This window comes from Loxodonta africana, chromosome 3, assembly GCF_030014295.1.
Source record: "Loxodonta africana isolate mLoxAfr1 chromosome 3, mLoxAfr1.hap2, whole genome shotgun sequence".
Lineage (NCBI taxonomy): Eukaryota > Metazoa > Chordata > Mammalia > Proboscidea > Elephantidae > Loxodonta > Loxodonta africana.
Window position 1 is genome coordinate 119795717 of NC_087344.1, and position 19947 is coordinate 119815663.

Consider the following 19947-nt stretch of genomic DNA (forward strand, 5'->3'; position numbering starts at 1 on the left):
GATCACTCAAAAACAGTTGCAGAAGTACATCAACAGGAAGCTGCCATAATTGAAACCAGATTCAGAAGAGATCATGGAACAAGGGATGTCATTGTTGATGTCAGGTGGATCTTGGCTGAAAGCAGAGTGTACCACAAAGATATTTACCTGTGTTTTACTGACCATGCAAAGGCATTTGACTATGTAGATCATAACAAATTATGGATAACATTATAAAGAATGGGAGTTCCAGAACAATTAATTGTGCTTATGAGGTACCTGTACATAGATGAAGAAGCAGTCATTGGAAAAGGGCAGAGGGATACTGTATGTTTTAAAATCAGTAAAAATGTACTGCAGGATTGTAGCCTTTCACCATACTCATTCAACCTGTATGCTGAGCAAATAATCCAAGAAACTGGATAATATGAAGAACAGGGCATCAGGATTGGAGGAAGACTCATTAACAACCTGTGATATACAAATGACACAACTTTGCTTGCTGAAAGTGAAGAGGACTTGAAGCACTTACTGATGAAGATCAAAGACCACAGCCTTTAGTATGGATTACACCTTAACATAAAGAAAACAAAAATTCTCACAACTGGACCAATAAGCAATGTCATGATAAATGGAGAAAAGATTTAAGTTGTCAAGGATTTCATTTTATTTGGATCCACAATCAATGCCCATGGAAGCAGCAGTCAAGAAACCAAAATACGCATTGTATTGGGCAAGTCTGCTGCAAAATAGCTCTTTAAAGTGTTAAAAAAACAAAGATGTCACCTTGAGGACAAACACCAAAGCCATGGTGTTTTCAACCACCTGCTATGCATGTGAAAGCTGGACGATGAATAAAGAAGACCGAAGGAGAATTGATGTCTTTGAATTATGGTGTTGGCAAAGAATACTGAATATACCATGGACTGCCAGAAGAACAAACAAATCTGTTTTGGAAGAAATACAGCCAGAATGTTCATTAGAACCAAGAATGGCAAGACTATGTCTCCCATATTTTGGACATGTTATCAGGAGGGACCAATCCCTAGAGAAGGACATCATGCCTGGTAAAGTAGAGGGTCAGCGAAAAAGAGGACAATCCTCAATGAGATGAAGTGACACGGTGGCTGCAATAATGGGCTCAAGCATAACAACGATTGTGAGGATGGCGCGGGACCGGGCAGTGTTTTCTTCTGTTGTACATGGGGTCGCTAGGAGTTAGAACCGACTTGACAGCACCCAACAACAATAACAGCATGCACTTAAACATTGTAACATTGATCATCACTTTTAGTGATGTAGAAGTCCCTTGAGCATCTTTTAGTGACACAAATTCACCATGGTGGAGCATCAACATCAGTTAGCATTATACCATGGAATATGGCAGTGTTGGTAAAATATTTTTATTTGGTAATATCCTAGATATTTACCAGACAGAGTGAGATAGAGAGATAGTTTATAGTCAGCCTTGCTCCACGGGAGTGGGTATGATTACTTTGCCAGCCTGCAGACTTAATTGTTGTTCCTTCCAGGAAGATCTCCAACACTTGGCTCAGCACTGGCTGGTTCACGATGACGATCGCACTGGAGCTCTGTGACAGAATCAATGTTTATGGAATGGTGCCCCCAGACTTCTGCAGGTAGGATTTATCCTGCAAGCATAATCCATCAGTGGTGTTGTGTAGGGTTCATAAATACCTGATTCCCAATATCAACCATGAAACATGTCTAACTGTCTTCTTGGAGCAATTAATTAACATGTTCCAAGTCCTGGTTGTAGAAACAACAAACAGCATTTAATTATGTGGTGTAAAATACTGAAAGTTTTTGTTTGTACTGCTGGAGAATTAATCCATCTTGTGGGTTTCATTTATCCTCTGAATAATTGTCAGCCAAAAGTAACATAATAATTGGCATATTATTAAAAGCAGTAAGAAATATTAGTTTTCTCCTTATTTGAAAGGAACGTGGTACTCTTTAATGCATTAAAGAGGGCAATTCCTTTGGCAGTGGGGCCTGTTTTCTAAAATTAAAATATTCCGCTGAGCCTCTTTCCATTGCCGCAATAGCAGCCTCAGTTGGTGTTTCTAAGGCCAAGAGCACAGGCCTAATTATTTTGATGTATCACTTTAAATAGAATATGCAGGCATCTTGGTTGCTACCTGTAGTTACCTCCTGGCATGTGCCCAGGCTGGATTTGGTGTGTACCAGCTGATATAGTGAGAAGTATCTGGGGTCTGATTTGTGGAAGCATGCTTGAAAATACGCCCATAATGTAATGAAGTTATGTTGATAAATTTAGAAAGTGCCCTGGTTTTCTGGAATGGCTGATGACCTGCACTTGGCCTCAATCTTGATCTTTATATGATAAAACCTAGGGTGGGAGGCATTTTAAACTTGCTAGTTAAAATTTATGTTTGCTTATACTTCTGTGTCTTATAAATCTAACAACTTCTTGAAGGCCATGGGACTTTAGCCAAAAGCTACACTTTGGATATGTGAGGCAATGATGAGAAAGGATAACTTAATCACACCATTACCGTTTTGTCACTCTTCTCCTACCCTTTTAAGCCCAAAGGCCCAACATAACAGCAGGACTAGCTCATGTGTAAGAGCCAGGTCACCAAAAGGAGAAGGAAATATGTGGACAGAGCAGGACTTTGACATCTCATTCCCGGTGGTGATATAATGTAGTGTAGTCTGAAGCCAGGTGGCACAGGTTCAAAGCCGGGCCTGGCCACTTGCTAATCATGTGACCTTGAGCAAGTTGCTTAACCTTTCTGTGTCTCAGTTTTCTCATCTACAAAAATGGGTATGATGATAATAATAGACTCTGCCTCATACACTTGTGGGCAGATTAAATAAATTAATACATGTAAAGTATTTGGAACAGCACCTGGCATATGACGAGCAAATGATAAGAGCTAGCTTGGATCCCCACCCTATTCCTCATCAATTATTTCCCTGATGTGGTCTCCCTGTTTAACAACCCATGTGCAGAAAGTACGTAAGAGGGTATGAAAAAAGCAAACTGCCTTCCCAGATCAATAGACTAACCAAGGCAGTGGGAACAGCACTTGTGGGCATGCAAAGAGCTGTCAAAGTTGATGGCTATGCAGCTGATATAATTATGTAATATTGCCATTTAGAATGCCAGAGAGAAAAAGCATGAATAAATTAAAATATTAATGACTTAGAGGTTCAAGGAAATATTCCATTTATTATGGAAAACAAATGGAAGACAAGTTAACCTGTCATTTCTCTTAGTCAGAGTTAGTTCATCATGACTTCATATACAGTAGGATGGAAACACTTTATGGAGTGATACAATGATATCAAGATAATGTCTGTACACTATATGTTGCAGCCAGCACTGGTTTTCTGTTCTGATCCTACCATCCCAAAGAATTGTTTTTTTTTCTCACAAGATGCTTTCAGCAACAGCTCTTCAAAAGAACCCGGAGTTCCTCTGAAAAGTGAAGTTTGCTAAGTGCCATCTGGTGGAGAGGGTTAGGGCTAGAGGGAAAATCCTACTCTCAGTCATAATTCCTGTTTTGGGAAGGGTGAGAAGGGAAAGACCAGGAGCAGCACAGACTTATTCCCAAATTCCTCAAATCTTCACTTCCAGAGCATGTTGCCTGAACTACCCACCGGGCACATAGCATGATAGTTAAGAGCCTGAGTTTGGGAGCAGCAGAAGTAGGTTTGAAATGTAGCTCTGCCAGTTCCTCACTGGGTGACCTTGAGCCTTATTTTCTTCATCTGTAAAGAAAATAATAAGGGCAATCAAGTTATGATGAGGATTAAATGAGATAATGGACGCGAATGCTTGATGGTGTGCCCAGCATATAATTAGTGCTCAGGAAAGATTATCAACATTATACCCAGCACTTCCGAGTTGCCCCGAAAGGTGTTGAGCATTATGCAGGAGTCAAAGAATAGAACACAGCTTTTGGCTTCTAAAGGCTGTGATAAACCTTACCCACAGAAAAATATAGTGAACACAGCAAAGCCACTTACCTACCTTTTGAAGGCAAAAGAAGTGGCTTTTTGCAGTTCTCATCCAAGAGTCAAATTACTCTTACAAATGCTGCCTGCACCAGAGAATAAGAAAGCAACTTGTCAGTCAGCCCTGCTACTGGTCTAATCATTCCTTATCTCATCTTTATTTTGAAAGAAGCTGAATCCTTTTTGGCAGACAACTGTAAGGGGCAAATCTATTAAATGCCAAAAGCATGGTACAATAATATGGGGGAAGCCAGCACAACTTATACCGGGCAAGATCATGGAAGCTTCACAGACGCATCCAAACTCCCTGAGGGACCGAATTAATGGGCTGAGGGCTATAGGGACCATGGTCTCGGGGAACATCTAGCTCAATAGGTGTAACATAGTTTTTAAAGAAAATATTCTATATTCTACTTTGATGAGTAGTGCCTGGGGTCTTAAAATATAGTCCACCGGTCTCACTGTGCCTGGAGCAAAGAAGAATGAAGAAAACCAAAGATACAAGGGAAAGATTAGTCCAAAGGACTAATGGACCACAACTACTACAGCCTCCACCAGACTGAATCCAGTACAACTAGATGGTGCCCAGCTACCCCCACTGACTGCCCTGACAGGAATCACAATACAGGGTCCCAGACAGAGCTGGAGAAAAATGTATAACGAAATTCTAACTCACAAAAAAAGACCAGACTTACTGGCCTGAGAGAGGCTGGAGAAACCCCAAGAGTATGGCCCTTGGGCACCCTGTTAGCTCAGTAGTGAAGTCACTCCTGAGGTTCACCCTTCATCCAAAGATTAGACAGGCCCATAAAACAAAACTAGACTGAAGGGGCATACCAGCCCAGGGGCAAGGACTAGAAGGCAGGAGGGGATAGGAAAGCTGGTAGTAGGGAACCCAAGTTTAGGAAGGGAGTGTTGACATGTCATGGGGTTTTTAACCAATGTCATAAAACAGTATGTGTACCATTTAATAAGAAGCTAGTTTGTTCTGTAAACCTTCACCTAAAGTCCAATTTAAAAAAAAAAAAAAAAAAAACTTGGTACATGTGTTGTGATCTCTAGGACTTAAGGAGATAAGAGATCACCAGGGCCCAAAGTGGTAAGGGAAGATTTTGTGAATTTATCTAGTCTACCAGAATGTAAACTCCCTAAGAATAGGAATTTTGGGCTGTTTGGTTTGTTGCTGGAGTCCTAGTGCATAAAAAAAAAAAAAAAATAGGACAGTCTATATTTTCTGTCCTGGGATATAACAGTGCTCCATAAACATAGGTGAGTAAATGACACTGTGTTCCACTCCCTCCTAGTGCTGTAGTCAAAGGCCATTTGTATATGAGTCAGAATACCCATTTCTCCCTCTCAGAAGCTGTGACCTTGAGAAAACTACTTGACTTCATTGAGGCTTAAAGGGAGCTGTGGTGGCACAGTGGTTAAGAGCTCAGCTGCTAAGCAAAAGGTTGGCAGTTTGAACCCACCAGCCACTCCTTGGAAACCCTATGGGGCAGTGCTATTCTGTCCTATAAGGTCACTATGAGTCAGAAACGACTCGATGGCAACAGGTTTACAGAGACTTAATGACCTTAGAGAAGTTATTAATGACTCTATGTCTCAGAAGTTTAGTTTCCACATCTGTAAAATGGTGTTGATGATAGTACATCTCGAGATGAAGAATAGATGAAGAATGCTTGTCACAGTCATGGCGTATGTTAAGCATACAGTAAGTTACCAGTTAAAAGGACTTACCGATCTGCGACTGTGGAAACCCATTAGCATCTTTTAAGGTGATGTCCAGATAATACCAAGTAATGATGCTCAGCTGGGGGGAGAAGGAGGCTGGTTGTTGGAAAGGGGGTGACGAATGGCCTGTGGGAACTGAATACTGGTTTTTACTTTTCTTCACCATTCGCATTGTCTCATGTTCCTTGTCGGAAAATAGACTGTCACAGTGTACCTAGCCATTCTTTTGCTTCCTTAATTTGCCCAGTTTCACACTAAATAAAGAATTAGCCAATGGGGCCACATTCAGCAACCAAAGAGCATCAACTATTCATTTTGGAAAATTAACTGTTCATAGTTGTCACTGTTAGCTGCCATCAAGTCAGCCCCCAACTCATGGCGATTCCATGCACAACTGAATAAAATGCTGCCTGGTGATTGTGATCCACAGGGTTTTCGTTGACTAATTTTTGGAATTAGATTGCCAGGCCTTTCTCCCTAGCCTGTCTTAGTCTAGGAGCTCTGCTGAAACCTGCTTATCATATAGTAGCACACGAACCTCCAGTGACAGTCAGGGGGTAGCTGTGCTTGAAGTTCATTGGCCAGGAATAGAACCTGGGTCTCCTGCATAAAAGGTGAGACTTCTACCACTGAACCACTGCTGCCCCCAGTAAGACACAATTAAACAAACAAACAACAAAGAAACCAAGCCCACTGCTGTTGAGTTGATTCCAGCTCGTGGTGATCCTACAGGACAAAGTAGAGCTGCCCTGTAGAATCTCCAAGGAGGAGCTCGTGGATTTGAACTGCCAATCTTTTTTTGGTTAGCAGCCAAGCTCTTAATAATTGTACCACCAGAGCTCCAAGACACAATTAGTCTCCTCAAAAGAAGTCATTTAAATTAACCACAGAGACTTTAATTCAGTCAGCTAACTTGTGTTGGGCACTGGGGAGGTAATCAAAGATGAATGAGATGGGACCTCTACCTTCAGTTGCCTGAGTCCACTTGAAAGCAGTTCAGTCATGAGATACCAAAGATTACACAAAGGACCTAGTGGGAGGTATTATTCACTCTCTGCCTGTCAGTAGATCTGACCCATTGAACTTTATTGAAATATTCTCTAAATTTCAAACTATGTACTGAGGAGCCCTTGCATTTCTCTTACCCTCTCAACTAGACAGGGACTGGAGCAAGGAGCCAAGATAACAGAATATTGGTCCTCCCATCCCACTTTATGAAAAGCAGACTCACTTCTATCTACTTTATATATGGGCCTTTGTAAAACTTGTTTCTGTGTTTTATTAACTAGGAATTCCATGGCAAATAAGACAACTTCTGGACTAACATACAATCATGGTGCTTTCCAATCTAAATCAAAATCTCACACACCTTTCAGGAACATTGACTTATCGCCTTCTCATTGCCAGGGAAACCAAGGCACAGAGGACAAAGAATTGAATTTAACTCCTGAAGTCATTTCTAATAATTTAGGATGGCAGTGACCCAAAGACAGTAGCAGCTGCCATATATATGGTGCGAGGAAGGGAAAGGGATGGCAGAGGAAGTTGGGGCTAAATTATATCTTGTGAGAGCAAACAGCTAAGGAACCTGCAGGTACCTGATTTCTGAGATATGTGCGTGTTGGACATTTGCCCCTACAGCCCTAGAGCTATTATTTTCTAGCCAGCTCTTTTGGAGGTAGTCTTGCCTTCTCATTCCACTCAAAAAGCCTGAGTTACTTTTAGGAGTCATTCAGTGGCAAGAAAATTTCTAGTCACCTCCCATAGGCTCTACGGGAAGAACTGTAGCAACACATTCTTTTTTCAAACCGTGAATGAAAGCACTGTACATACAACTGGCCCTGATAGTAGATGAGAGGCATAGTTTATACTGCAAAATCTAATACCAACTAAAAGTCATTTGACCAATATGCAAATCTTTCCTCTTTAATTTGGTACTGTGGTATTCTCTGACTTCTCTCTCCAACTCTGTCTTTCTCTTCCCTCTTCAAACACCACTATGCTGCTAGATAAAACCACAAGTCTGATCCTGTCACTTAATACCCTTCAGTGGCTCCCCAAAAATTTTAGAATCAAGTTTACACTCCCTAGTTCAGCACATAAACCCTGCAGGATCTGCTCCTACACACCACTTTAGTCTCTTCTCTACTTAAAAAGATTTTGTTAAAAAAAATTTTTTTTTCATGAAGTTTACTGAGGAATAATGAAACAGAAAGTGGAAACAAATCAGTTGCAAAATACAGAAGAAACTGAGTAAAAAACAGAAAATAATTCTTTCCCAACAGGGCTTTAAATAATCTGTGTGCTCGAAGACTTCTCCTTGGATTGGTTTTCCTCTCTTCCAGAATAAACTTCATCTGTTGGATCAGTACTGAACACTTTGTTGCCAGAAGAAGGGATGAGACTCACCTATTTATACCTCATTTCAGGTTGAAAATTTATGAAATTGCCCACATGCTGCTACATCTTAAATATCCCAGATGCTAATACTAGTGGCTAAAAGGCAGTGACAATTTTCTATCAATAAAGTAGGTAGTCTTGTTAGAAAGAAGTATGTTTTGCCATAGGACTCAAATATGTCTATTTCTACTTTTAATGCTAAATTTAATTCTATAATTTTTTTTTTTAGTTTTATTTTGGTAAAATGTATATAACGTAAAACTTGCCATTTTGACCATTTCTTTAAGTGTGCAGTTCCATGGCATTTAAATGTTTTGCAACCATCACCACTACTTGTTACTAAAACTTTTTTACCACCTAAATAGAAACTCTGTATCCATTTAGCAATAGCTCTCTATTTCTCTCTAACCCCAGTCCTTTGGTATCTATTTTCTGTCTCTATGAATTTGTTTATTCTAAATTTTTTTTGTATATGTGGAATCATACAATATTTGTTCTTTTATGGTAGTCATAAATACATGCAGGATTTCATAGAATCTTTGTAATAATCTCATGAGGCAAACACTATTATCATCACCATTTTACACAAAAGGCTCAAAGACATGAAACAGCCTGCCAGGGTCATAGAGCAGGGAAGCAGCAGAGGTAGGATTTGAATCCTGGGCTCCTGAGAACCAAAGCTCTTAACTCCTCACTCAACTCAGATGAAGCAGCCTCTCTTCCTTGAAGCTTTTCCTGACCTGTCTAAGTCAGACTCTGTCTATGTGCCTACTATAAACCCTCTGCCGCCTCCACCCCTCACCCTCAGTCCGATTGATTTATTGATCTCCTTCATTCACTTGCAGGGACTTTGAGAGGAGCCACCATGCCCCAGTCTACATTTGTATCATTAGCACTTGTCATTGTGTCTGGCACATAGTATATATTCGGTACTCTATTAGTTTCCTAGGGCTGTTGTAACAAGATACCACAAACTGGGTGTTTTATAAGAATAAAAATGTGTTGCCTCACAGTTCTAGAGGCTAGGAGTATGAATTCAGGGTGTTGGCAGAACCATCGTCTCTGTATCCCCTCTCAGGGAATATCCTTCCTTGTCTCTTTCAGCATCTGGTAACCCCAGGTGTTTCTTGGCATTCCTTGGCTGATAGGATAGATGCGCCTTCCCTCTGTGTGTCTTTCTGTGTTTCTCCTCCTCTTTTATAAAAATACAGTTCGGATGGGATTAGGACCCAACCTATTATCGTATCATGTTAACTAATTACATCTTCAAAGAACCTATTTCCAGACAAGGTCACATTCACAGATACTAGGGTTAGGACTGTAACATACCTTTTTGGAAGACACAATTCAATCCATAACAAGTATATATTGATTCAATGAATACGTTAAAAAATCTTCCTTTCCTTGGGGGAGTTTTAAGAGACTGATTCTGAGCTTACCTTGAAACCAAAAATGCCAAATAATTAAATATATAATTAGAAAAGGGCAAATTCAAATTCTGAGAGGCCCCAGATGCCAACAGTGACCACCTTGGAGGAGGATCCATGTTTCATAATCAGCCAGTATTGAGTCCCCCAAGAGAGACTTGGGCATCAGTCCCCTACTCTGCTTCCATAATCAGACTCCAAGCCTCATCAGTGTTCAGAAAGCTGGAGAAAATTAATGCTATGTCACATCACAGACAACATCAAAATATATTAATCTGGACAGTAGACCTTTAAATCATGCCATATCCATATAGGAAGCCAAATCTATTCTCTCTGATGGACTATAAATTGCAGTGAAAAGATCTGTTATCATTGCTTTCCAAACTAAGTTACAATGAGTATTTTTAATCTCATTTTCCATTGTAAATTATTTTTGGTAATAATGGGCTAAGCATTTAGATTCTACCTAATAATCTTATTTCCAGTCTTATTTAGCACATTACCAAGTTTAAAACTCTCTGTTACCCATCATTTCATGAGTATTAATTAGCGGAGTAATGATTCGGAGTGACCACTGTCATGGAACTAAATTAATATCTCATTCATAATGTGAAGGACATCTCAAAGGTATTGTGAATATCAGAGGGTTGATTCTGCTAGAATTATTAGCTAGTGAACATTAATAAAGCTGCCAGCATAACAGGGAAAGTCCCTGCTTGGCAACAGTCTACTGTGTAGAAGCAGAGGCTTACAGAGGACTGGTATGGAGTGGTAATGTCACCCACGTGGTTTACATCTTATGGAGACTTAAAATACGTTATTGCATTTCTTCCTAGATGTTTCTTGTTTCGTCCAACTTTGCCATAATTTGGCCAACTTTTAATAATCGCTGATGAGTCACTATTTTTATCCCCTACCTTCTCCCTGGAAACCGTGGTAGCATAGTGATTAAGAGCTACGGCTGCTAACCAAAAGGTCGGCAGTTCGAATGTACCAGGCACTCCTTGGAAACTGTATGGGACAGTTCTACTCTGTCCTATAGGGTCGCTATGAGTCGGAATTGACTCGATGGCAACAGGTTTGGTTTTTTGTTTTATACCTTTTCCCCCGTGGGTACCGTGGAATATTCACTGGTCAAATATGGGACATTATGGCACCACCTGAAGTGCCCTGAGTCAGTGGCAGGGGCGGGTTTTAAGTGATTCCTTTTGGCTGTTTGCCCCTTGAAGTGTGGGCACTTCCAGACACATGAGTGTTATTCCACAGGCTTCCAATATGTGTAGCAGCTTTGCTTCTAAAGAGACTCTACGAGCAAGACATTGAAGTACCAGAGTAAGGTCCTCAGAAGCCTGGGGAAATAGTTCAGGAAAGGCTATTGTAGGAAGGTAGAATTCTCACCTTCCATGAGGGAGACCTGGGTTTGATTCCCAACCAGTGCACTTCAAGTGCAGCCACCACCCAACCTTGAGTGAACGCTTGAGTGTTGCTATGATGCTGAACAGTTTTCAGTGGAGCTTCCAGACAAAGATGGACTAGGAAGATAGGCCTGGAGATTTACTTCCAAAAATCAGCCAGTGATGGCCCCCAGACACCCTTTTAACTGAATACTGAAGTCACTCCTTAGGTTCACCCTTCAGCCAAAGATTATGCAGTGCTTAAGAGTTTGGTACTATGGGAAGAAGTCCAAGCTGCTCTGAAGGCACTGACAAAAAACAAGGCTCCAGGAATTGACAAAATATCAACTGAGATGTTTCAACAAACAGCTGCAGCGCTGGAGGTGCTTACTCGTCTAAGCCAAGAAATGTGTAAGACAGCTTCCTGGCTAACTGCCTGGAAGAGATCCATATTTATGCCTATTACCAAGAAAGGTGATCCAACCGAATGCAGAAATTATAGAACAATATCATTAATATCACATGCAAGCAAAATTTTGCTGAAGATCATTCAAAAATGGCTACAGCAGTATATCAACAGGGAACTGCCAGAAATTCAAGGTGGATTCAGAAGAGGACTCGGAACCAGGAACATCATTGCTGGTGTCAGATGGATCCTGGCTGAAAGCAGAGAAGACCAGAAAGATGTTTACCTGTGTTTTATTGACTATGCAAAAGCATTTGACTGTGTGGATCATAACAAATTATGGATAATATTTTGAAGAAAGGGAATTCTAGAACACTTAAATGTGCTCATGAGGAACCTGTACATAGACCAAGAGGCAGTTGTTTGAACAGAACAAGGGGATACTGCCTGGCTTAAAGTCAGAAAAGGTTACGTCAGGGTTGAATCCTTTCACCATACCTATTCAACCTGTATGCTGAGCAAATAATCCAGGAAGCTGGACTATATAAAGAAGAACAGGGCATCAGGATTAGAGGAAGACTCATTAACAACCTGTGTTATGTAGATGACACAACCTTGTTGCTGAAAGTGAAGAGGACTTGAAGCACTTACTGATGAAGATCAAAGATCACAGCCTTCAGTATGGATCACACCTCAGCATAAAGAAAACAAAAATCTTCACAGCTGTACCAATAAGCAACATCATGATAAATGGGGAAAATATTGAAGTTGTCAAGGATTTCATTTTTCTTGGGTCGCCAATCAACACCCATGGAACCAGCAATCAAGAAATCAAAAGACGAAATACATTGGGCAAATCTGCTGCAAAAGGCCCTTTAAAGTGTTGAAAAGCGAAGATGTCACCTTGAAGACTAAGGTGCACCTGACCCGGGCCATGCTGTTTTCAGTCACCTCCTATGTATGTGAAAGCTAGACAATGAATAAGGAAGACTGAAGAAGAATTGACGCCTTTGAATAGTGGTATTGGAGAAGAATATTGAATATACCATGGACTGCCAAAAGAATGAACAAATCTGTCTTGGAAGAAGCACAACCAGAGTGCTCATTAGAAACAGGAATAGTGAGACTAAGTCTCACATACTTTGAACATGTTATTAGGAGAGGTCAGTCCCTAGAGAAGGACATCATATTTGGTAAAGTAGGGGGTCAGTGAAAAAGAGGAAGACCCTCAATGAAATGGATTGACACAGGGCCTGTAACAATGGGCTTAAGCATTACAACAATTGTGAGGATGGTGCAGAACCAGGCAGTGTTTTGTTCTGTTGTACATAGGATCCAACTCAATGACACTTAACAATGCAACAGCACTAAGTTAGTGGTCTCAAAACTGAGCCTACCTCCGTATTAGAATCTCCTAAGGAACTTCTTAAAAATGAATTAAAAAAATTGTTGTTTTAAAATAGTTTTAGATGTACAGAAAAGTGGCAAAACTAGTCCAGAGTGTTCCTGTATACTAAACTTTAAAGCAAATAATGTGTCTTTTCTTTGCGTTTGTTTGCCAAGTCTCTCCCCACCTGAGGTATTTTCATAAGTGCACTATGCTAATTTTTTTTTTACAGCAACAGGTTAAAAAAAAAAAAAATCTTTGCCATAGTAGTGCAAGGGGAGGGAGCGATTGGTAAACAAATGCGGAAGTCACAAGTTATTTGTGCAAAAATATGATACTCTTTATCCAGCTCCCCCTAATGCTAACACATTCTTTAACCATGGTACAATGATCTGAACTAAGAAATTAATACCAGTACAATATTTGTAAGTAAACTGCAGACTTTATTCAGCTTTCATCAGTTTCTCCACTAATGTCCTTTATCTGCCCCCAGACCCGAGCCAGCATTCTGTGTTGCATTTAGTTCTCATGTCTCATGGTTAGTGATTTTGTAGGAATGCCCACTTTGGATTTACCTGATTTTTTTTTCACAGTATTAGACTGAAGGTTATGCATTGTATAGAAGAATGCCACAGAAGCAATGTTCCCTTCTCAGTGCACCTAGCAGAGGGCACAAACCCGTTGCCGTCCAGTCAATTCCAACTCATAGCAACCCTATAGGACAGAGTAGAACTTCCCCGTAGGGCTTCCAAGGACCGGCTGATGGGTTCGAACTGCCAACCTTTATGGTTAGCAACCCAGCCCTTAACCACTGCACCATATTGGCATCATGTGCAGAGGCCACATGATGTCAGTATGTCCTATTACTGGCAATGTTAACTTTTCACTTGGTTAAGGTGGTGTCCACTAGATTTCCTCATTGTAAGGTTACTATTTTTCCTTTTGACATTAATAAATATCTTAGTGGCATAAGATACTTAAGACTATGCAAATAACCTGTTTCTCCTCATCCTTTTCCTCAGTGACATTGCATTCATCGTGGACAATAAATCTTGCCTGCAAAAACTAGTGCTTTGTTCCAATGGTGATTTTCTGTTTCCTTCATTCTTCCCACATTTATTATAATTGGAATTCTTCTGTAAGGAAATGCTGTCCTTTCCCTCCCATTGATTTATTCAGTTATTTATTAAAATCACCATGGACTCATGGATATTTATTTTATGGGTTCTGTAATTCAATACTGCTGTCATTTATTTTGGTGTTCAAACCTAAGGCATTTTAAAAATACCTGTGCCTGGGCCCTCTCCAATTCAATTAAACCAGAATCTCTGGGGGTGGAGACTAGGCAATGGTATTTTTTTTTAAGCTCCCATATGCACTAAATGTTAGTTTTTTCACTTTCCCTACCTGTTTTCTCTTAAAAAAAAAAAATCCTTCTTCATATTATTCCGTAAGATTTGTGCCTTTACTGGCCTTTGGGGTGCTGATGACAGGCTGTAGCCTGTTGGGAAGAAGTAGTTCTGTGATTATCATCTACCATCCACACCTCCATTCCCCCAGCTTCCCCTGGCCAAAAACAGGAGCCAGGATACCAAAATCCCCCCTTTTACAATTTCTTCTGTGGAAATTCTGCTAAAGTTTATTGTCATCTTTACTGTGGTCAGGTGAAGGAAGGAAAAGCCGTGGCCTCCTTTAGAGAGTCGGGGTCGAGAAAAGTTCTAAGGAATTATGACCTTAAACTAGAAGGGATTTCTGAGAGGAGTGGTGGATTCTGCTGATGCCTAACTCACCTTGGTGAGAGCCGTTCTTTCAGTGACCATGGCTCTGCCTTTCCAGGACCCACAGAGCACTTTTTTGCTGGCCGGACAGATGTTTAAAGTATATAAACAACCCTCATTTACAAGAATGGCTTATTTTGACGCCTTTGAAATCATAGTAACAAAATATGTCAATTTAACTCTCCTTTTAGGTGATCGATATGGAGCCAGATAAGTTTTCATTCAAAGACATGGTCTTCCTGAAGAAGAAAATTGATCCTATAGCATCCTTTAGCTGGTTTGCAATTACCCTCTATTCCTAGATGCCAAATCAATTTCATGATATTTTTAGAAACCTAATTGTTTCTCTTGTCAGATTGATGCCAATAATATGTCCCAAACTAGGATGAATCAGAATTAAAACCTAACTCATGATGGAATAACAGCTTAACCCTGGGTATCCCACGGCAGCATGAATTTGGCATGGTTTCCAAAATTATGTCACATGAATCAGGGGAGGTTTGTCTTACAAGTTTTCATTTCTTTTTCTTCATAGTGGTCAATTCCTACCTGAATTTTTCCTAGCATGCATTTTCTGTATTGAGCTCTTTCTACTACAATTTTCAAGGGGTTCCAATTTCTAGTATAAGTAAATTAGTGAAATCTATAATAAAAAAGATAGGACATAACAGGATTCAATGTCCCATTATAGAAGATGAGATACTTCACAAAGTGTTAATGCAGCACCACGTCCAAGCAAGGATGAGGGATGGTGCATGACAAAAATAAATTTTCTCTTCCTGGAAGAACTCTAACCTAAAAGAAGAGACAGCTCAAAGGTGTACTGTTGTCAGAGCCACAAACCCGATACTCCTCTTGATAAAAGACTTCGATCTCTGCCCCCAGGAAAGTTGCTACTCTAAAAGCCATTTGTGTATTGATCCCCTCTGAAGAAAACGAATAGGTGTCTAACAGGATGAGCATCCTTGAGAAACCAAGTTACTGTAATTAGAATAGAGCCAAGTGACGAGAAGGGGAAGCCCCTAGTCATTCAGACACTGGATGGTGGTTAACAGGAAGCTGGGCTGCCTTGTTTGTCTTTTTAGTCTTAGCAACAAGGCCAGTTGGTGAGGGTAGTTCAAGGCAGGGAGGTTTGACTACTGGGCAGTCTTGACTAATCTTATCATCCAGACTCCAAAAGACAGAGATGTGGGTGGGCTGGGCTAGAATGGAGACTAGTCTCTGAAACCAGGGCCCTTCGAGGTTAAACCTTTTAGTAATCCTACAGCAAGAGCCCCCGCATACCCTCACGTGTTAATCTTATGGACACCACCTTGAAGATATGAGCTAGTGTTTTTTGTTTGTGGATGACCTGGGGTTACAGAGTTAGAAATACTTTGGAACTGCCAGGCTGCACAATGGGAACTGAGGAAATAGAATATATTTAGAGACTAAATTTTGACACTAGTACATAATCTATCTAGAGCAAGTAGAGGAAAATCGTGGCATCTGTTTGATGTCTTCTTTTTTCTCCTGTGGGATCAAAGTAGGATCATCAACTTTCCGTACTTAGAGGAGAAATTGTCTTAGAGGCTTGCTGTTAACTTGTGAACTCCATATAAATTTCTCTCAATAACAGAAGTTCAAAATATAATTGTTGAGCAACTACCAGGCACTGTTCTAGGAACAAGACAGTCCTGGCCTCATGAACAGACAAGCAACAAACAAACAACAGGAGCAATCTCAGAGTGATTGATGATATAAAGAAAATATATCAGAGTAAGATGGAGTAAAGGGGGGTGGGCATCAGGTAAAGCCTATCAGAGGAGGAGACAGTTGATACCCAATGGGAAGAGGAGAGTGCCATGAGGATGTAATGGAGGAAGAATGTTCCAGGCAGGTGACTGCTCTCAGGTGCAAATGCCACATGGTACGAAAGAGCTTGGCAGAGTTGATGACCAGAAGGGCCAGTATGTCTAGCATAGTGGACAAGGCCAAGTGGGTTACAAGATTTCTGGAGAGGAGCTGATCATGTAACACCCTGTAGGACATGCTCCTAGTATATCAGGAAGTCTCTAGAGGACTTGGAGGGCTGTGAGGAGCCCTGGTGGTGCAGCGGTTAAAGCGCTCAGCTGCTAACCAAACAGTCTGTGGTTCATATCCACCAGCTGCTCTGCAGGAGAAAGATGTGGCAGTCTGCTTCCGTAAAGATTTACAGCCTCGGAGACCTTATAAGGCAGTTCTACTCTGTCCTATAGGGTTGCTATGAGTCAGAACCAACTCAACAGCAGTGGGTTTTTGGTTTTTTTTTTTGTTTGGGGTGGGGGGTTATGGTAAACGGTCTGTTTTAAGTTTCGTAAAAAGACTGTGTAGCTCCTTCTGGTAGATAGACTTTGGTTTGGAAACAAGAATTAAGCTGGGTTTTCCTGAAATGTAGTTTCAAATCTGGGGAACTTAATTGCCCTACAGCACATTTTTAATCTTTTTATTTGATAACGATAGTCACTGCATTTATTTAGGCAACTCAAAACCTCTCTACTTGCTTATTGTTTAAACATTAGAAAAACCATTTGCTGAAATTTATATAACTAGAAAATATGATTTGTGCTTATCATCTTTTTAAAGATAACATCTTACCTTAACCAGTCCAAGGGATTATTTGTTTTTTTGTTCTCTTCAATCACTTATCTCCTTTTCTGCCCACAGGGATCCCAGTCACCCCTCAGTACCTTATCATTATTATGAACCTTTTGGACCTGACGAATGTACGATGTACCTTTCACACGAGCGTGGACGGAAGGGCAGTCATCACCGCTTTATCACGGAGAAGCGAGTCTTCAAGAACTGGGCACGGACATTCAATATTCACTTTTTCCAACCTGACTGGAAACCAGAATCACTTGCTATAAATCATCCTGAGACTAAGCCTGTGTTCTGAGGAATCAATGAGCCAGACCATAATCCCAAGTACCCACTGTACCAGTCACCTGGGCACTGAACTTCCTGGAGTCACCAGGCAGGACAGGTGAACAGAACTTGTAGCAGGAAATAGATTCCCTCCTCAAGAAGTACCATGGACAGATGACTACCAGGTGTCACTACAGAGCAGTGCAGTTGGTTTTTAAGGAAATTTTCTAGAATGAACACATCCTAATGAGTTTGTCCCTTTCGAAGGGGTTACCATAGGAGCTGAACACTCTTTTTATTGATGCTGCCAAGGTTAAAAACATGTTGGATCTCTTTAAGTATTGCCTTCAAAACCAAAACATGAGCAACTCAACAATATTAATTGCTTTCCTTTATAGAAATACCACATCAAAAGACATTTTTCTATCAAGTTGTATTCTAATCCGATCTATAATCTTTGTCATCTGTTGGGAGTCTGTATGTGTGATTTGTAAAAAGCCACCTAAAAGTATGGACATGATTTCTGAAGAGCACATCTCCACTGACTCTCATAAAGCAAACATCCAATATTTATCCATTCAGTTTTTTAGTGCACCTTAAATTTGTCTTGTAGGCCAGTATTTTTATAGATTATGATTATGTGATAATTTATGCTTCCTAATCCTTTAATCCTGAATGATAGTTGGGAAAACCTACAATTGGGCTGATAAGCCACTGTGTTCACAATGCTCACTGTTAGCAGGTAGCTGATATTTGGTTTGGAAATGTTGTGCTGTATTTTTTGAACCCCTTGACTTCAGATTTGCTATTTTATGGCAAGAATAGTTATGACTTTTTCCTGTGTACAGAAGTGCTTCCAAAATGACAAAATTTAAAACCAAAAACTGTGTTATTAAAAAAAAGGCTAATAAGAGAAACTTAAAGATAGTTTTCTTCAGTGGTAATTGATGTAAATTCACTTCACTTTCTTAAGCCCTAATTTCCTCTTGTGCAGAATGAGGTTACTGACCTCTTAAGTTTAGTCTAAGTCTAAAATTCTATGAGCCTCTTATTGACCTCTTGAGGACTTTGCATGTGGAATGATGGATTCCAACATTTGCAGGCCATTATTTTGAAGGTCCTTTTATATTTCCCTACTACCTATCCCCCTCTTATGGTTAGAAACCTTGTCCCCATTGGCTAAAATCTACCCTCTGCTTCTCTGGTGCTTCTTGCACCACTCCCCCCAACCCCTAAAAAAAGAAAAAAAGACCTACTTCCATGGTATTCCCTAGCTACGAGAATGAAGAACTGCAGTTCCATAGAGAGAAGAGAATTCAAGGAGGTTTTCTATCACACAATTCATTTATCCTATGAACTATTCAAACTCACTTACTACAAATCTTAAATGTTATTCACTGCCATTCCCTGGTCTGGTTGAGTATGAAGGACTTCGTTTATTCAGAGCCAAGATCAATTAGTATTAAAGATTTTCATTTAAACAAATAATATTCAAAATTGGTTCTTTTAAAAAAATATACCAGTGTTCCCTTTACACATGGCCTAGAAGGTAGTAGTTTCTCTAAATGCCAAATCTGAAGGCACCAACAAATATAGGTAGCTAGACCTACACTGTTTAACAGAACATGATCTGGCCTGTGATTAAAAATTTCTCATATTACCACTTCTTTTCCCTTTCCTTAATTAGTACTAAGATCCAATTCCCTTGCACTAACTACAGGGGTGGGGGACAGGGAAGAAGTACTATTGATTATAAGGAGTACTATCGTTGAGATGCAAACAAGGTTCAGATATTCATGTAGCAAAAACAGACTTGATGTTATTGTGGTGTGGCTTGAGCTGTTCAAAGCCAGTAAAATTAAAATGTCTGTCCAAAACATTTTTGGGGAGGGGCCCAAAACATAGCAGAATGTGGTCTTTAGATGTTCTTATAGTTTTTAAAGGGACCATAGACTTTTATTCTAACACAGTCTCTTGGGTAGCAAGAACTCTGGACATATGCTTTAGGAATTTATGAAAAATGATGTGAATTTTATCCAATTGATTTATAGGCCGACTTTACCATCACCAGAAGAGATTATGTTGCTCAGATGTAAATGGATCCTTTGACAATGTCTATTTGTATAAATTTGTAAAGGCATAGTTGGAACATCCAAGCAAGGATGTAGCTGTATTATGTAGTCTACTAGTATCTCAAGTGTCTGTGTATCTTCAAGTTTTAGGTTAAAGGAAAAAACAAGAAGACCATCCTAATAGCGTCATCTTTTTTGCGACTTCCCCCTCTCAAATGCTCAAAACAGTTAAAGGCAACCAAATTCTGAAATTCCTGGCTTCGTCGGGAAATGTTTTAAATCTACATGTGGCTAGATAAGTTAAGTTCATATTAAAAAATAATAATAATACAATGTAAATAAGTGCAAGAAATGATCACTTCGGCAATGGTTTTATTACAGCAATTTTTTTAATGACTAAAATTCCGGTAGATTGTGCTGATGGATCTGGTTGTGGGCAATTGAATTCTTGTCTTGCTGCTATCATTTCATGACTG

The 19947-nt window shown here is 40.1% G+C and overlaps 1 protein-coding gene across 2 annotated transcripts in view; it reads left to right on the top strand.

Moving 5' to 3' along the window:
- The window catches only part of ST6GALNAC5 (ST6 N-acetylgalactosaminide alpha-2,6-sialyltransferase 5), a 238098-nt gene extending 219753 nt beyond the window's left edge, over positions 1 to 18345 (top strand). Inside the window, exons 4-5 of one of the 2 annotated variants that reach the window (XM_003411225.4) lie at positions 1512 to 1619; positions 17199 to 18345. In XM_003411225.4, coding sequence (XP_003411273.1) covers positions 1512 to 1619; positions 17199 to 17430 — 340 coding nt within the window. In that variant the 3' untranslated portion in view covers positions 17431 to 18345. Of the gene's footprint in view, positions 1 to 1511; positions 1620 to 17198 lie in introns of those variants that run through there. The other variant, XM_064282136.1, reaches the window with a different exon arrangement.
- Positions 18346 to 19947: the final 1602 nt, after the last annotated feature.